Raw genomic sequence first — 19,443 nt, forward strand, 5'->3', positions numbered from 1 at the left:
ACTCCAAAAGATCTTACTAAATAGCTTCAGTCTATAGTAAGAAAAAAGTCTGTATGTGTTCAGTAAAGACATCTTTTTTAGTTTTAGTCTTTATAGGTAGCTGAATCTGAAGATACAGAACATTTGGACATGGAGAGCCCACTATATGTGTATGTGTTTAAATAGATGAAACATGGTAATGTATATTTCTACAGAGAAAAGCTGAATGAATACCACCAACCTTTTCTCCCACAGCCGATGGAGTAACAATCTTTCTCAAAAGACCTTCTAAATGCATTTATTTCATTGCTATTGTACTCCTGGCAGGGCCTGTTTGGCTGACATGTTTCTGTGTAACTTGTATTAAAAGGAAGATTAGGAGACGTTGCCTGTGGAACTGTAAACTCCCCACGAATGAGCCCAGTACTGGAATGGCTTTCATCAGAAGACACGACATGGGTGTCACTCAGGCTGTCATAACCGCACTTAGTAAAGGTTGCCCTTCTCCCAGGCTGATCTCTGCTTAATAAATCGATCATGCTGTGACTAACAAAAGAGTTATGATTGCCTGGAAAATGGCTCTGAGTTGGGGGGATCACATCTTCAAGAAAATTAGAGAATTCTTCTCCATTATTTGCATAAGTCTGTTGCACTAATGGTTTTTCCATAGCAAAGTCTGGCTGTCTTCTTTCATACAGGCTTCTGCAATCTTCACCCATAATCATGGATCTTTTAGTAAGGAAATCACCAGTTTCTGAACTTTGGAATAAATAAAAATATAATTAGCAGGAAAGGTTTGATCATTTTCATTTAGAAACAAATTTAAACACTAACTTAAATTTAAAACTTTGGAGAACTTATTGAACAATAACAAGTATTTTCCTAAATTACATTTTAAACTTAATATTTAAGTAAATATTACTGCTCTGGATGGAATACATCTAATATAGTCTTCTAATAATAGGTATAAAAATAAAGTATACATGGTTCTGTATTTCAATGTGAAATTTAGTGCATAGTTTTAGCTTTCGTTTTATTAACAAACAAAGCATGATCCCCAATAGTCTGCCTTTACATACAGTCCACAAATGGCACCACCTAGGGCACCGCCGTATGCCACTGCTCTTTAGTCAAACAAACAAAGAGATTGTGAAGACTATGGGGGGAAAGCTCTATGTAAAAATAATTTTAAGGAGTTATAAATCAGCTCAAGAAGTAGAAAATATCAAGGATATTTTACAATTAAATAATTGAAATAGTTACAAAGTTCTCAATGAAGGTAAACAAAGATATAAATAATTATTTGAAAGATACAGTGACCAGATGAAAACTAATTAGGTGAACTGAGTAGCCTATAAGTTCATTCCCTGAGCAAAAACTGGAAACTTTGGGTTAAGTCTAACTTGTGCGTAAGAATCAAGGCTGATGGGAAATGTTAACAACAAAAATCCCTTTTATTTCACTGCTAGTGACTCTACTTACTCACTTGAGACTGGACTATTTCAGCGACTGGAAATATAAAGAATCTTTTGAAAAAAAATAAAACCACAAGAACTTTTTAATCTTTGTTTTTCCTCTTAATTATGCATATTTCTGTATGTATATGGGGGTGGTACGTGCTGAGTGCAGCTGTCCACAGAACCAAACAGTGTCGAGTCCCTTGGCTGATGTTCCAGGTGGGGTTTAGTTGCCTGATGTGGGTGCGAGGAACCACACCTGGATCTCCTGTGAAAGCGGTGTGTGCTCTTCAGTGCTGAGCCATTTCTTCAGCTTTAAAATTTTAATTTCTAATTTGGCATTCAACTTACTTAATATTTAAATTGAAAGACTATGTCTAGGAACTAGATTATGGGATAGAGAGAGAAACTAGGTTGGAATAGAGAGAGAAAGAATTGTTTATAATTAAACAGAAAATTCGTGGTTTTGTTCATAAATGTTCATAGATTCCCTGTGATTTCTAAATAAACATATAATTAGTATTTTATACTAAAAAATGCAATCCAATGTAATAATACATGCCACTAAAGACGAAACAATTTCCATCATTATAAATGGGAGAATAACCATAGCACATAACTTATAAAGCACACTACACAATGATATCGTATTTTACAGCTGATCTTCAGCATTATAACAGAGGAGTCACCACCAAGAGATCTATAATACAGTAAGGAAAAGGAAAGAAAATTAAAGATCACAGAAGTATAATCCTACAGTCGAAGGCCAATACAATGAACAGAGAGTCTTCCACGGTAAGAAACCCATCTCTAACGCCAGGCATCTCCTCAGCACACATCTCTGGGTACGTGGATACCCACGTATAGAATACTAACGCTTTGTGCTGTTTCTCACTTTCTACAAAACTCAGCTCATGATGGAGCAAAGATCAAGGAGGTGGAATGCTCCAAGATTTTGGCAATGGTTTTTCTGAATATTGCCACATGTAGTGACTAAACAATCCAGAAGGTGAGGAGACAACCTATATTCTCCCACTATTAGTCTATCAAAAACCCCTCCTCCAAGCCCAAATAATCAAATTTTAAAATGAGAAAAATTGAGTTGGAAAGATGGCTCAGCAGTGAAGGCACTGGCTGCTCTCCCAGAGGCCTTTGTTTGATTTTTACCACTTACACGGTGCTCACAACTATCTATAGTTCTAGTCCCAAGGTATCTGATATCCTCTTCTTGCCTCCTTAGATACCAGGCACACATGTAGTGCACAGACATACATGTAAGCACAACACACACCAGATGAAATAATAAAAAAAACTGTATTAATGATCAAATGATTTAGATGGATGTTTCTCAAACACAGAAATATGACCAAAATATATGAGGGCAAATAATCAACATGATTGGCCCTCGGGGAATGCAAAGTGAATCCATAATGAGATACCATCCCATGCCAATTATAGAGGCTCCTTTTCAAAAAGAAAATACAAACAACAACAACAAATAAATAAATAACCAATGCTGACCAGGAAATGAACGGGAATTCTTCCACATGTTGTGTGGAAATACAAACTAAAAACAGGATGGCCATTATAAAGAAGAGCAGTGGAGATCCCTAAAACCTGAAAACATAGCAGATGGTCCAACTCACTCGGTCCTGGGTATCTCTCCAAAGGAAATGTAACTGCAGAGTCAAACATATGATAGCACTACTCACAAAAGCTAAGACATCGAATTAGTCTGTATGCCCATCAACAGGTGAATGGTTTAAAAGTGCAGGATGTATTCACAGAGTAGTATTTGGCACACACACACACACACACACTCACACTCACACACACTCACACACAGAGAATGAAATTCAATTGGTTATATCAAAATGGTTAAAACTAGAAAATGCTATATTAAATGACAGACACAGAAGGACGGGAACAGATCCTCTTTCTCGTGTGCAGATGCTGTGAGATTACAGAATACTGAGGACTACAGCTGGGAGGGTGTGGGCTGCCCTGAGCCTGACAGCCACACAGTACAGTTCAATACTCAGGTATTGAGCTAGCACCCAGAAGTCCTAGTATGCATGGTATGTTAGTATTTAAGGTGCACGTTTAAACTAACTAAAGGATGTTTTTCATTATGATGGCCTTTTTCTAGAATACTACTTACATTCTCAGCTAAAAATATCTGTGCCCCTTTAAAATCAAGCTAGTGGCTTGGAGGTCAGCATTCTGCTTCTTTTCTTCTAATTCTACATACCTGTTTGTTCGCTTGTATGACGCTTCAAACTCTGCCGTTGTCTGAGATGAACTAAAAACATTTTGGTGTTTATTTAATTTGGAAAATAAGGACTCAGGAAATTTTCCATTACTGAACTGAAAAAAGGGAGAAAACAATATGAACATATTTACGATTTAAATTGTTTACTAAGGATGGCACCCAGGGGAGCAATGTCTATACTAAAAAATGTTTTGCTCTGTCTAAAAAAAAGTAATTTTAATTCTTAATGATTACCAAATAAATAGTCTTCTAACAATATGATCAATGTCAATATTTAAGTAATTGCTAAATTACAATTACTAAAATAACAAAATTTTACTGTACTAACATTACCACTTTTTGAAGTTAAAAACTTCTATAAAACAAAATAAAACCATTCAGCGCACTGGTATCTTGAATGACTAAAAGTTCTATTTCTAGCAGGAAATTAGCCGTATCCCACAGAATTGTGTGCATCTCTCACTTCCATTTAATAAGCAAATGGGGTCTTCTGCTTTAATTCCTTGATATGAGTATCATTCAGTAAATAAGGGCTTGTATGAGAAAACTGATGGAAACCAGGGAAGGCCCCGTGCACAGCAGTAAGTGACCAAACACAACAATCACTCAATGGTGATTTTGTTTAAGCATCTATTTTATCTTACTGGGGTTTTCAATTATTATACTTTTATTATTGATTTGCTTTTCGTTGTTTCTGATTTTGTGGTTTATGGGTTGTGTTTATGTGTGTATCACTATTTCTCATGCATTTTCATATTTTAAAATTTCTAGGTGTTTGTTGCCTACTTGTTTTCAAAAAGAGATAGAATGAGAGGAATGGAATGTGTATAGAGGTAGGAAGACCGTAATTAAAATATCTTGTATTAATTTTCAAGAATAGAAAAGAAAACTCAAAAAAAAGTAGATAGCACCTAAAGTACTAGGCCCTACAAGTAGCAAGTTCTCATTTACCGCTGTAATAAAAGACTTAACTTTCCCTTCTCTGAGAAACAGTACAATATTTTAATATATAGTAAAATTGAATTAAATAATTACATATCTAATTCTAGAATATATAACAGAGAATTTGGGGCTTATAATTTATATGTTCATTATAAATTGATTTATAAATAATACATACAGGTAAATGTGGCATCAACCTTATATGCCAAAAGTAGGTCCTAAAAGTAAGGCATTTTGCTAATAAGACACAGCATATTACCCTTTCCTCATCACTCTCACCCACCAGTAAAATAACACTTAGTGACCTTAAGACGATCAACATGTTTGCTAGAAAATCATTCTCTTTTATGTGCTATGACAGATATAGTTCAGGACTTTAAATTTTATATCTCTATATTAACCCCAGGACACAGTGGTTGAGCATTTATCTATCTATCTATCTATCTATCTATCTATCTATCTATCTATCTATCCATCTATCTATCTATCTATCATGCATATAAATATATAAACAGCTATCTTCTTTAAAGTCATGAAAAGAATGAAGGTTTGCAACTTATGTTTAAGAGCCTGTGACACATCAAGGGGACTGCATGCCGCTATTGACATGTTGCTTGCCATATCATGTCTGCTGAGTCACCATGGCAGTCCAGCTCCTAATTTCAATGATAATTACTGTCAAATACTATCAATACACTAAACTAGTTCCAAATTTACTTCCATTAGTTTTTAAGAGAATTACTTCTGAATTTTAAAAAATAATACTTCAGTTATTAGATTCTTAGTCATCTGAAGTACAGAGAATTTTTAGCATGAGATGAAATATTACCCTTCATTCATCAGTACATTTGGCTAGCATCCTGAAACCTCTCTTTTTCAAACTTAGGAGGAGGACCCAGCATGCAAACATGAGGTGAGAGAAGCCATGGCTCCAGTGTACCTGCCCATTGTGGGGATTTTCATATAAAAACTGCTGAGAACTTGGACCTATTCTTGGGGTGGAATGTTGGCTCCGAATATGTCTGTTAGAGCGTAATTCTTCTGGAAAAGATGGTGGAATATAACTGCAGTTTCCTGTTTCGTTGAACATTCTGTATGACTTCATGTCTTGTGATGACTATAGAAAAAAAGTAAAATCACTAAAAGTATAGAAGAAGTCAACATAATACAACAAAAAGGAGAAGGAAAGAGTGTTGTTACTAAAGAGGAAGTCCTGAGAAAGAGCAAACCATCAGCAATTCCTGGGGCCACTGGGGTCCTGAGCTTAGCCACTGAGATCCTGAGCTTAGCCACTGAGATCCTGAGCTTAGCCACTGAGATCCTGAGCTTAGCCACTGGGGTCCTGAGCTTAACCACTGGGGTCCTGAGCGTAGCCACTGTGGTCCTGAGTTTAGCCACTGGGGTCCTGAGCTTAGCCACTGTGGTCCTGAGCTTAGCACTAGGGTCCTGAGCTTAGCCACTGAGATCCTGAGCTTAACCACTGGGGTCCTGAGCGTAGCCACTGTGGTCCTGAGTTTAGCCACTGGGGTCCTGAGCTTAGCCACTGTGGTCCTGAGCTTAGCCACTAGGGTCCTGAGCTTAGCCACTGAGATCCTGAGCTTAGCCACTGGGGTCCTGAGCTTAGCCACTGGGGTCCTGAGCTTAGCCACTGGGGTCCTGAGCTTAGCCACTGGGGTCCTGAGCTTAGCCACTGGGATTTTGCTTACAAACTTCTTCCCTCTGCTTTTCCCTACAGCCTTCCTCCCTCGAGTTCCTTTTCTGAATGTCACCTTCTAATGACATAAAATCTTAAAAAACAAATGACAGGATGTCCATGGTGTTTTATTATTTCATCAGACAGCCTTTCTGATCCAACTAACTTAAGCCTGATAACTCAAGCACACATAAGAATAATATGGCATTGGACACTAATTAAAATTTCAAGCTTTATTCAACTGATGCATTGTCTGATTCATTATGATTCATTGCAAAAATAACTGTTATACTTTGAAAATTATCTTGTGCTAAATATGAGTTCCTAACATTTGACATAAATAACCTTTTCATTACATTTGAAAAGATGAACTGATCAGTGATCATGGGAACCTAATAAAAGACTCCCTCAGCGTGAGCTGGGAAGGTAGTCTGGCAATAAACTTCTTGGTATGCAAGCATGCGGACCAAGTCTGATTCCCCCACACCTACGTGAAGGAGCCAGGTGTGTCGGTGCACACTGGCAATCCCAATGATGGGGAGACAGAAGAAACAGGTTGATTTCTGGGATTCACTGGTTAGACTTGTGGGTCAGTCAGTGTGACTGAACCAACCTGCTCTAGGAATGGAGAAAGACCCTGTCTCAAAAATCAAGTGGGAGAGTGAGTGACCTCTGGCCTCTCCATGTACAAACACATATGCATCTACCTACCCCACTCCATGAACCCACACAAACACACACACACACACAGATGATAGATAGATAGACAGATAGATAGATAGGTAGATAGATAGATAGATAGATAGATAGATAGATAGATAGATAGATAGATAGGTAGATAAGATAGACAACAAAATAATCTCTATGCGAATTGTGCTTTGCAACTCTCCTATAACAAGAAGACTCGCGTGTTATGTCTGGCCACATGACGTCATCCACAGTGGCTACATAATCAGAGTAATTAGAGTAAATTTCCTACGTTGGAAAAATTGTGAAAGTACTCATTTAGAAACTACAAAAAAATTAAAGGATATTTAATTTTACCTCGTATTTTAAAAGTTAGATCATCTATGAATGGAACAATTTATAGTTTTCTTTAAAACTCACTTGAACTGGGCCAGTTTCTTCCTTGCTATAGATTCTTTGATAGGGTACACTAAAGAAAACAAAAATTTAAAGTTAAAAATACAAACAGCAATAACATTTATCTTATGTATGTTTAAAGTCCACAGTGGCTACACAAGCACTCAACACTGAAAAATCTGGAAAATTATTACCGGGTCATAATACTACTAAGTTTTGAAAAAAAAAAAAAACTAGGGTAGGCATTTTAATACGAAAAGTCAGAGCATGTGCACAAAGCCCCAACAGCACTGGTGTGCATCCTAACAGTTGGATGATATCAACAAGCACTGGAGCTGGAAGGTGACGTCACTCTCAACTTCCCAGCAAATGAGAACCTTGACAGTGTTCTGTGAGCTAGTCACTGTCCCAGCTAACATTTACCTGTCCTCCATATCATCAATGCACAGTTTAGAAGGCACACAGTGAGGTGACATTGGAAGTTCTAAATCATGCTTCCTTAGTGGGACTTTCAAATCTCTGGTCATATTCACATGAGTTGGTCTCTTCATGGTTTCTATAATGAAAAAATGTTAAATAATAATTTTAAAGTAGAGGTTTTAAAATCAGTTTGCTATATCATCCCTCAATTAATTAAACACATGACAATATTCTTCTAAGACATGTTCCATATGCATGCTATTACAGAATTAGACTACTAACAACGATTATGAAATTTAAAAAATTACCCTGCTTCAATTAAAGGGCTCTAATAACTCAAGTCATTTCTTCTTCCCCAGTTACTACACTATATCAGATACTGTGTTATATATTCTTTCTATTTATATATTTTTCTATTTTAGAACTTTGCACACTTAATTACACTTGATTAATATTATCTCCCTCAACAGACTTTAAACTTTAGAGCAGTGGTTCTCCACCTCTTTGGAGGTCAGATGACCCTTTCACGAAGTCATTTAAGACCACTGGAAAACACAGATATTTACATTACAACTCATAACAATTTAAAAATAAAGTTATGGAGTAGCAACAAAATAATATTATGGTGGGGAAGTCATTAAACATGACAAAATGCTACACTAGATTGCAGCCTGAGGAGTCACAGCATAAGAAGGCTGAGAGCTACCGCTTTAAAGGAAGGACCCTTATATGGTTTTTATGCCAGTGAGATCACTGTCTTATGTGCTCAGAGCCCATCCCACCTACAGGGGGAGTGTTCTCTCTTTCTGTCAACCATCACTTCATGGACAAACGCCTGGTGCAGAAGTAGCCATCTGCGCAAAGGTAATTGAGCCACAGACTTGTCCTCTGCCTCAGTGCACTGGCTGACTGCGGTTCAGCAGGACCACGGGCGGCTTCTGGGGGAACTGAAACCTTTGGAATGATGGAAATGACCTGCGTTCTTTGGGAACTGAGCATGAAAACTGTTCATGATGAAGAAAATCTGAGATGAGGTTCCCCACTCAACAGAGAAATAATCTTACTGGGATCCGAGTTCCTGATCAAGGTATCCCTGAGACGCAGTGTACTACTGCTGTGACTTTGGAAATTCTGCCATTAGCTGCCACCAAGTCATAAGTAATGAAATCTTGCTTCCTATTTCATACTCCATGTGTGTAGTATTATAACTGTTCTCAGTAAACCCGTGTTGAGTGAGCGAGTGTAACTACAGGAAGAAGGCGACACAGTACCTGATACATCCTAAACGTGCTCCCTTGGCATTTTAAGGAAGATGAAGAAAGAGGAAGGGCAAGCTCACGTTTCCTTCTTCTCAGTAGGGCACACAACTTAAGAGCATTTTTGTGACCTTTTCAAAAAGGGGGCAATAGAAGCTTCCTGTGAGAGGTGCCCCTCTTAGTCCTGAAGGACAAAGCCTTTGTCTTGTCCCTGATGCAGAGTTGGAACTGAACTGACTTTGTGTAAGATGTACCCTGATCAGTATCCACTCTAAACACAGGCCCTCAGGGAGGACCTCAGCAGACCCAGAGGGGTTCACTCTTGAGTCCCCGCTTTGAGTCACCCTCTGTGATTCTGTCACGCTTCTCTACAGCTGTTCCATGGCTTTTCACACTCAGCACTTCAAAGACACAGGGTTAGCCATTTCTTGGGACATTCATTTCCTAATGAAGGCTCTCAGGCTACAGAAAACTTATTATACTAATGTCTTATTATTGTTAATCTTTCCTTATTGAGGCCTCAATAATGACTCTAGTAATATATTAGAAATAGAAAAATATATCAGTAAAGTAAGATGTTTTATACTAAAAAAAATCAATGGATAATATATTTACTCCTTCTAAAACATAATTAATTCTACTAATTATTATGGAGAGGAAACGTTAAAGTAAACAGGAAGATACTAATATACTTTTCAACTTTAACCTTTCCTTGAAAAACTGCCTTTTTAAAAGATTAATTTTAATGTGGTGTATGAATGTCTCCCTGCACACATGCATGTGTACCATGTTCTTGCCTGGAGCCTGCAGAGTACAGAAGAGGCTGCTAGAGACCCTGGAAGTAGAGTCAGTGTGGGTGCTCACCCTGGAAGGTGAGCTCGCCTGTGGGTGCTAGGAACCAGACATGAGGTCAGCCGCTGTGCTTTATCCCTGAGCCCCTGCTCTGGCCCCAAGCCGTTTTGTTTGTTAAGTTCTTAGTCTTACACTTGTTAGTACCATGTAAAATAAGCTGAAGTTCCTCTAAAAGAGCAAAATTATTTGTTTTAGTTGAAAAGTCAAACTGTGTGACAAAAAAGCTTTATTTTGAAAGCTAATGAATGCCTCAGAAGTGTATAAGACAGCAAGACAGGAAAAGTCACTAAGACAAAAATCTTTTAATTATTCCTTCTGTACAATTTCCCAAGTAGTAAGAGATAATAACACGTTTATTATTGTCTTTGGTTTGGTTTTTTGTTTTGTTTTGTTTTGTTTTTGTTTTTTGGGGGTTTTTTTCTGTCTTTAACAAGACAAGGTTTCTCTGTATAGCCCTGACTGTCCTGGAATTCACTTTGTAGACCAGGCTGCCTCTGCCTCCCAAGTGCTGGGATTAAAGGCGTGCACCACCACTGCCCGGCTTATTATTGTCTTTGTTAAAGCTAAACTTTGGTGACTATTTGCCTAGAAATAATATCATAACTAAAATAACTCTTTGATAAATTAATGATATCAAACAAGTTAATCTTACATAATGTGTGTATGTACGCGCGCACACACAAACACACACATGACCTAAGAATAAAATAAATAGAAATAAATAGATAAAACAATAAAAGATCTTAATTCAAATACTGGTTAAGCTTATACTTTGAGTTCTGGAATTTCTACCCAATTACAGGGCTAGACATTATGAGTTACTATATCAAGATCAAAACAAATGCTTTTGAAAGGCTTACCAGAAGTTTCCTTCATGGATGAGATCTGATTTACCACATACAGGTTAAGGAGATCTAAACTGACAGAGGGTTTCTTGACAGGTGAAACAACACCCAGTAATTTCAGTTTTGATTTTAACTTATTCCTTTCGAAGTATTCCTGGAATAATTAAGAATTTAAAATATTAATTTCACAACCATACAGTTCAATGCAAATCATAAACAATAAATGCATAGAGGCCACCAAGCCACCGACTGCATGTTTTATTTTGTTTTGTTTTGTTTTTCCAAGATAGGGTTTCTCTGCATAGCCCTGGCAGTCCTGGAACTCACTTTGTAGACCAGGCTGGCCTCGAACTCAGAAATCTGCCTGCCCCTGCCTCCCAAGTGCTGGGATTAAAGGTGTGTGCCACCTCTGCCCGGCTGCATATTTTCACACTGTAACACAAGATTCACATTTACATGGGAAGTGAAATCAGTTATGACAGCTTGTAGCTTGCCGAAAGACTTTCAATCTGGCAGGCAAAAGAGTTTTTCTATGACAAATAGCATACTGCCCTTTATTTAAAAGACAACAACAAAACCACCACCAACAACAAAACCCTCAAAGACATAACAAAGTGCCATTGAAAATTCAAGAGGGGACAGTGACACCGCACAGTGACACAAGCCTGCTGACCTAAGTCTGAGCCCCTATACCTCCTGAAAGTTGTCCTTTGCCCGCCACAGCCATGCTGTGGTACATATGCATCCCACCTCACACATGTATGCATGTTCATATGCACACATTCAAACACACACACACACACACACACAAATAAATAAAATTGTACAACCAACCAAGAGGAAAGCAAAAGCCACGTGAGAACTAACCTGCAACTAATACAGACTTAACTCACTGCACCCCTATTGCTTAATGTTTTATATAAACCAGACTTACACATACGTAGCATTATTTGTCCAGTTTATACCTTCTTCCTGGGTCGGAACTATAATTATTCTTCATCTTTTAATTACATCTTTAATTGACTAAATCCAAAGACATTTTTGTTTATAAAAAGGATTTATTTTATTTGTAATTGTAAATGCATTTGTGAGTGAGTGTGCCTGTGGAGTGCACAGCACCTTTGGTGAATCTATTGCAGCTGGAGTTATAGGCTATTGTGAACTATCTGACATGGGTGCTCAGACCCTCTGTGGGTGCTCAGGTCCTCTCTTAGGGCAGTTTGTGTTCTGAAACACAAACCATATCTCCAGCCCTCTGTAAAACATTTAAATTAATATTTTAATTTATCAAAGTAAAGGGTTTCATTGTTGTATTCATTTGCTCTTTAACTGTTCCCTTCACCCCCTCCTCCCCACACCCACTCCCCTTGCACTCCTCACTCTGACTGGTTGCTTCCAACCCCTAGGGAGTCTCCCTTCTGATTTCTTCACCCTCCTTTCCCTGCACCCTAAAGGTAGCTCCCCACTTCTACTGATCTCCTTTCTATTTCAAGACCTGTACATTTTATATATATATATATATATATATATATATATATATATATATATACATAAGTGTATATATATACACATATATATACATATATACATATATATGTATATATATATGTAATTTTGTCCCATGTATTTATACTGTTAAGTCTATGTTCCATACATGAAGGAAAACATGAAGGGTTTGCCTTTCCTGCTTTGCCTTATTTCATTTGATGATTTTCAGTTCCACCCATTTCCCTGAAAGCTTTATGATTTCATTTCCCTTTATAGCTAAATAAATATGTATCAGATTTCTTATTCATTCTTCTGATGCTTGATATACATGTAGGCTGGTCCCATTCTGAGCTACCATGAATAGTGTAGCTATAAACCAAGTTAGTCAGCTCTGAAATAACATACATACTTAGGAATACAGATGCACATACAATATCAGTAATGATTAAAGAAACAGAGGCCATGAATTTGAGAAAGAGTGGGGGTGGGGCGTGCTATGGGAAGGATTGGAAGAAGGATGGGGTAATGAAGTAATTCTCTTTTTATTCTTGAAAGGAAGATATATTTGTAAAAGCACTGCAGACAGCAGCTCTATGTTACTATATTCCAACAGACTCTCTCCTGGTTTATGGAACATCACTGTCCTCCAGCTTAAGCTCCTACCTATGAAGGTATAATAGTTTTCTTCCTAAAATTAAAAAAAAAAAATGAGATGAAGACTGAAGACCAGTAAGAGATCTGAAAAATATCAAGCAAAGATGTAAATATCCCATTAAACAAAATGAATCAAACATAAAAAACAAACATATTTCATTTGAATGATCTATAATTTTACATTGGAATAAAATATCTTCAAAAACATCATACCATGAGCTCTTCAATATTGAAATAACAGACTCTGTAGGATGCAAATATCTTTCCTTGTTGGAAAGAAAAGTCTGTGTTAGGTCTCATAATTGATGCTGTCTTAGAATTAAGATGTTGTCTCTTAAGGCACTGCACTTTGTGGTGGCTTAAAGCCAGTGAGGCAGACAACACAAGTTGGTATGACAGGAGATAATACATAAACTAGAAGGTGAAGGGTGGGCAAGGGGAGAGCAGGAGGACAAGAGAAGTCTTGGAGACCATTTCTAAAACACATGGATGCATCAGTCTCAGAGTAACACTGTAACTTTACATGAGAAAATCATAATCTCTGGCCACTGAAAGGTCAAAGTCTATGACTACGTCATCTAAAAAGATTAGGCTCAGTTTTTCTGATGAAGTCTGGCTTGGTAGAGTCCATTAGAAAACAATCTAAAGAGAAACAGAAATCTTTCAGGAAACAAACCAAATTTCAACTTGCACATGGACATTAAAATGAATTGAGAGATAAAAGGCTACAGAATGTGTCAGGAAAACATGGGAGGAGTTTCAAGCTGAGGAGAATGGCCAGCTGTATAGAAGATGATGACATGTTAAAGTTGAGTCGAACTGAGAATAGTTGGCAGGAGCAAGACTGTACATGACAGCAAGCTGGGGAAAGAACAGGTAAGGGTGGCTTTAAGACTCAAGAGCGCCAGGCAGTGGTGGCGCACACCTTTAATCCCAGCACTTGGGAGGCAGAGGCAGGTGGATTTCTGAGTTCGAGGCTAGCCTGGTCTACAGAGTGAGTTCTAGGACAGCCAAGGCTACACAGAGAAACCCTGTCTCAAAAACAAAACAAAACAAAACAAGACTCAAGAGCTACCGTAGAAAAAAGAAAAATCCACATGGGGCAACTCTTCATGCTTTCACTGTAATCAATCAATCTCTCTCTCTCTCTCTCTCTCTCTCTCTCTCTCTCTCTCTCTCTCTCTCTCTCTTTGAGAGATAATAAATTACACCATCTTTCCCTTTCCCTTTGCTTGTTTTCATATTCATGCATGACCTCTTTTAAAATTATGTTACATGCATATAGGAATACACATTTATATTCTTAAATACAGCCTTTTCAGTCTCTACAGTGTCACTCATATTTATATCTTCAAGGATGACCATTTGACATTGGACAGCTAATTGGTCTACTCTTCCCTGAGGAAGACTATGTTTCCCCTCTCAGAATTCCTTAGCTGCTTGTAGTTATTTGTGCAGGGTTAGGATCTCCTGGGCTCTCTCCATCCACTGCTGTTATTCTCGTTCAGCTCATGTGTAGGCAATCATGTTAGGGAGGCTTCATAGGTATAGGTTTATATATTACTAGGAGAGACAATCTCACAGGAAACTCACTCATCTCCTGGCTCTTATTAGGAATATATTAAAAAGTGACTAAATAAGCCAGATGTGGGACACAAGACCATTAAAGTACTCTACACGATAGCCTACGGCTTGAATTACAGGGCTAAAATTGAGGGCAGTGAGAAGCAGCTAGATCTGAAATGAGTCTTACAGCTACAAAGACAGCAACAGTCAATAATGATCATTGTAAGTGTCTGCTTGAGCAATGTATGGTGTTAAATAAGCCATGTACAAGGAATAAGAAGGAAAAATGAAGTTATTTTCCATCTTATTTGAGTTAATCCTTTTTTGAGACAGAGTCTTGCTGTGGAGGTCTGGATGACTAGAACTCACTATGTAGCCCAGGCTGGGCTTGAACAAACAAACATCAGTCTTACTGTGCATGGCAACAAATACAAAAGAGTGCCACTATACCTAGCCATGAGGTGAATTTATTAATACTAAAGAGTGATTCAGAAGTTTAGTATTAAGTTTACTATTATAGAGCTAACATCACTCAGATTGTAATGCCCTTACCTTCTGCTTTCTTCTTTCTTGCTTTATCAGAACTCTGCTCCTAAAACATAAGCAGGATAAAACACACAGCTATTAAAGAAAAGACCATTTCTAAGATGAGTGCCATTTCTGTTGAAAACCTAAAATTAAATTCTAAAATTATTTATCAATGTAATATTTTCTGAAAATATGAAAATGTTTTTAAAAATCTTGGCAAGTAATATTTCACATAAATTTCTTAGGAAGTCCAAAATGCAATAAAAACTATTACAATAATTAATAAAAGACAAAATAAATCTGAGATTTTAAAAAAAGAAATGCATTAGAAATGGGGTTTACTGAACAAATCTCATCTGATAATAACACTCTTGGTCAACAGTTCCACTTACTCTGCATTTCTTTAATGTTTCAACATTCTGGCAGTATCACTTGGGACATCACCAGGATAAAGGACACAAGTTATTTCAGGCTCGAAGAAACTCTGGGGTGTATTGCCAGAGCAACTCCAAGTGTATTAATATACCAGTTATCTCAGCACTGAGTACTATGGCACACACCTGTAATCCCAGTAGCTGGGATGCTGAGGCAGGAAGACCATGAATTTGGGGTCACTTTGTCCTACAGAGTTGTTCTAAAATACTCTGAGCACCATGATGGGAACATGGCTCTGAACACAACTTTAGCTCACTGGTAAAACACCTGTCTACACTCACACGGCCCTGCCTTTGGTCCTCAGCACTGTGAAAGGCAGAGGGAAAGAAGGAAATGCCCTACTCTAAGTCAGTTTGGGTTGCTGTGAAAATACCACAACTGTGTAGATGATATTGGGGCACAAAGAACTATACCCCAAGTTATGCTGCTTTGAAATGATAAGTACTTTGAAGAAAATGGATACTCAAACGCAAAGTCTCCCTCAGACCTACTCCTGATTGCCTATTTCTGCCATCTTTATATAGCAGATCAGAGACTACAATTATTCTCCTCATCACAGGTCACAGAAACTAGACCCTGCTTCTATATAGTCAGCCATATGTCTAGAGATATAACAGATTCTTATATAAGAGCATGCCATCAAAGGAATATTCTGATCCCTTTCCTTTCATAGAGATTGTGGAGTCCACATTCAATTTAAATTCAATTCAAGAAGAAGTCTTGTCTCATACCTGACAGGAAAGAATGCTACATAGAGAGTCCAAGAAGAATATAAAATAACAGGCCTTATGGGTTTCTACCCTCTGTTTATATCAAGGCACACTTTTGGGTCCTGTCAGTCTTCTTCATGTGCGACAATTCTTCATCAAACCTAAGCATATGAACGAATGGTTTTCTCTGGGTTTGGTGTCTTCAGGACTGAAGGTTACTGAGTCAGATGAAATTGAGTAAAATAAATGTGTTACACTTCTCTCTTCACAATTTGGCTTTAGTTACAGGGCTGTGTCAGCCATGAACTTTATGATGAACAGGAAAGATAATATACTTTTCTACCTAAATTAAAACATCAGAAATTCCTCTCAGTTCTGACAGCTGTACAGACTACAGTTAAAAATGCCCAGAGACACACCTAACAGATGCCCATTTTCTGATTCACAGGTGAATACACTATTTATTCACATAGCAAAGGGATGGGCTGGCTTTTGTAAAGACAGGAATCATAACAATGAAAGCTCTGCTCTTATGATTCAATCACATCCCTCAGGTCCAAGACCTCCCATACCATCAGCATAGGGGTTAGAAAATTCAGGTCCCAGACTTGGAGGGTGTCAGATAAAGTAAGGATATTAATTGATAAAGAATAGGAACCTGTAACTTGAGATGGGGGTATGTGGAAAGACTACTTGAGATAGAACTTTGAACCTAGAGATTCTCAAAAGTTTTTCTCACTTAAAGCATTAGTCTCTCCATCCTTAGCAGAAAGATGTACACCTAAGCCCACTCCTTGAAATATTGCCTTTTCTGTCTTTGACTAGGGAAAATATTCCTTCATTGTCTTATAAACCAGAAGTGGCTTTCCCTGAAGAAAATGCCAGGCAAGACAATTCTGGAATCCATCAGAGTTCACCACTTGCTTGCTTTAGACCTATAACCACAATACAGGCTAGGCAGGCTCAGCAGGCTCCTAAAGGGGAGATGGAGAGGGAAGTCCATGAAGAGGTGTACTACACTACTAAAGATCTTAACGAATTCGCTAATTCATTCAAGCAGAAGGTGCAAGAACACTTGGAAAGCTTTATTGTCACACCCTTCTGTGTGCCAGATCTTAGGGTTGGAGACACTGCTGCTCACTTCAATGGATTCAGTGCAGTTGTTTTAATTGGGCTCTGAGGTAGCAGGGGTCAGGTGACAGCACTGAATCACCAAAGGTAAGGTGACTCTAGCTATAATAGGCAACATAGGAAAAGCAATGTCCATAACGGCCTGATCTGTAATGGAAGCATAGGCAAAGTGAACTTTATGGTGTCATGATCCATATGGACCTTTGGTACTAGCTAGTCAATCTTGGTGTTTTGAGATATGAAATATATAAGGGTTCTACTGCATTTCTCTTTGATCTATAAAAGCAGAAAATTTCACAAACAAAATAGAGACTCCACTAGATTGTGACAAAAGGAAATCTTGCTCTATGAACCAATTTCCAGACTTGAGCCAACTTGAAGATCCAGAAGCCCTTGAATGAAGGGATGGCCAGGTTTCTGAGACAGGACCTTGATAAAATATTTAAGATTTTTATTGTTAGTCTTTCTCTGTCCTTCCCTAGAAGCACCTGAAACCTTTTACAAAGATAACTGTATACTGGTAGAAAGGAAAAAAGTCAGACTTTCAGAGTCTATTGGTTCAGAACTGACGATCCTGGAAGACCCCAAGAAGCATTGTGGCCCTCTAGTTAAAGTAGGAGCTTAACAAGGTCATGTGATAGAGTTTTGGATGATCAACTCACAGTGGGTCCAGGGGGTTCCAAACTAATCCTTTAGTTATTTCTCCAGGTCCAGAATGTATAATTGAGATAGAAGTTAGATGTTGGCAGAATTCTCACACTGGTTCCCTGACCTATGAAGTGAGGGCTATTATGGTTGGAAAAAGCCAAGTGGGAGTCATTGAATCTTCCTCTGTCAAGGAAAATGACGAGTCAAAGACAAAATCACATCCCAGGAAGAACTGTAGAAATTATTGCAACCATCAAGGACTTGAAAAATGCAGGGTTGGTGCATCCCCCTACTCTCCTATCTGGCCAGTGCAGAAGACTGATGGATGGATCATGGAGGATGACAGTTGCCTAGCAAAAATGTATCAAGTCCTTACTCCCATTGCAGATGCTATATCAGTTGTGGCATCCTTACTTGAGCAGATCAACATATCTTCTAGTATGTGGGATGCAGCTATTGATCTAACAAATGCCTTTTTTGGTAACTGTCCATAAAGACCACCAGAAGCAATTTCTCAGTTGGCAAGGCCAGTCACATACCTTCACAGTTTTACATCAAGGACCTAATAACCCTACAGCCTCCCTTCCCCCACATCATGAGTTAGTTTGAAGATATCTTGATAGTCTGTCTCTTCCACAAAATTTCCCATTGGTCCACTAGATTGACAAGATTATTAGACTGGTAAGATTTTGCTGATTAGACCAAGTGAATGAAAGGTAGCAATCACATGGGACTTGTCAGTAACACATATGAACTTCAGAGATGAGAAACAAACCCAACCAGATTTCAAGGTCCCTCTACTTCTGTAAAATTCTTAGGAATCCAGTTGTATGGACATACAGAGATGTTCCTTCTAAAATAAGTGATAAGTTATTGTATCTGGATCCTCCTACCACCAAGAGAGAGACACATTTAGTGGGCCTATTTGGATTCTGGAGACAGCATATTCTTCACTTGGGTGTGCTACTCTGGTCCATATACCAAGTGACTCAGAAAGCTGCTAGCTTTGAGTGGAGTTTGAACAGGAAAAGGCCCTTCAACAGTCCCAGGCTCCTGTGCAGGCTGCTCTACCACATGAATCATATGATCTAGCAGGCCTAATAGTATGTGAAGTGGTAGCAGCAGACAGAAATGCCATCTGGAGCCATTGCCATGTCCCTAGAGGTGAAGCACAGAAGAGAGCTTTTGGAGTTTGGAGCAAGGCTCTACAATCACATGCAGACAAATATTGTCACTTTAAAAGACAACCCTCCATCAGCTTTTGGGCCTTAGTTGAAACTAACCATTTGACAATGGCCCACCAAGCTAATATGCAACCTGAGCTGCCTATCATGAGCTGGGTATTATCTAACCCACCAAGCCACAAAACAGGATGTACGCAGTAGCAACCCATTATCAAACAGAAGTAATACATATGTGATCCTGCCTTAGCAGATCCTGAAGGCACAGCCAAGTTACATGAAGTTGCTCAAATGCCTATGGTT

General features: G+C 38.3%; 1 protein-coding gene across 1 annotated transcript in view; it reads right to left on the reverse strand.

Annotated features, from left to right (window-relative positions):
* Redic1 (regulator of DNA class I crossover intermediates 1) overlaps nucleotides 1-19,443 on the reverse strand; it is a 61,514-nt gene that overhangs the window by 15,479 nt on the left and 26,592 nt on the right. Inside the window, 7 exon segments of the mRNA XM_029469963.2 lie at nucleotides 221-738; nucleotides 3,688-3,803; nucleotides 5,591-5,767; nucleotides 7,451-7,499; nucleotides 7,850-7,982; nucleotides 10,815-10,953; nucleotides 15,060-15,099. Coding sequence (XP_029325823.2) covers nucleotides 221-738; nucleotides 3,688-3,803; nucleotides 5,591-5,767; nucleotides 7,451-7,499; nucleotides 7,850-7,982; nucleotides 10,815-10,953; nucleotides 15,060-15,099 — 1,172 coding nt within the window.

This window comes from Mus caroli, unplaced genomic scaffold, assembly GCF_978045245.1.
Source record: "Mus caroli unplaced genomic scaffold, Mus_caroli_1 scaffold_16, whole genome shotgun sequence".
In the NCBI taxonomy this organism is placed as follows: Eukaryota; Metazoa; Chordata; class Mammalia; order Rodentia; family Muridae; genus Mus; species Mus caroli.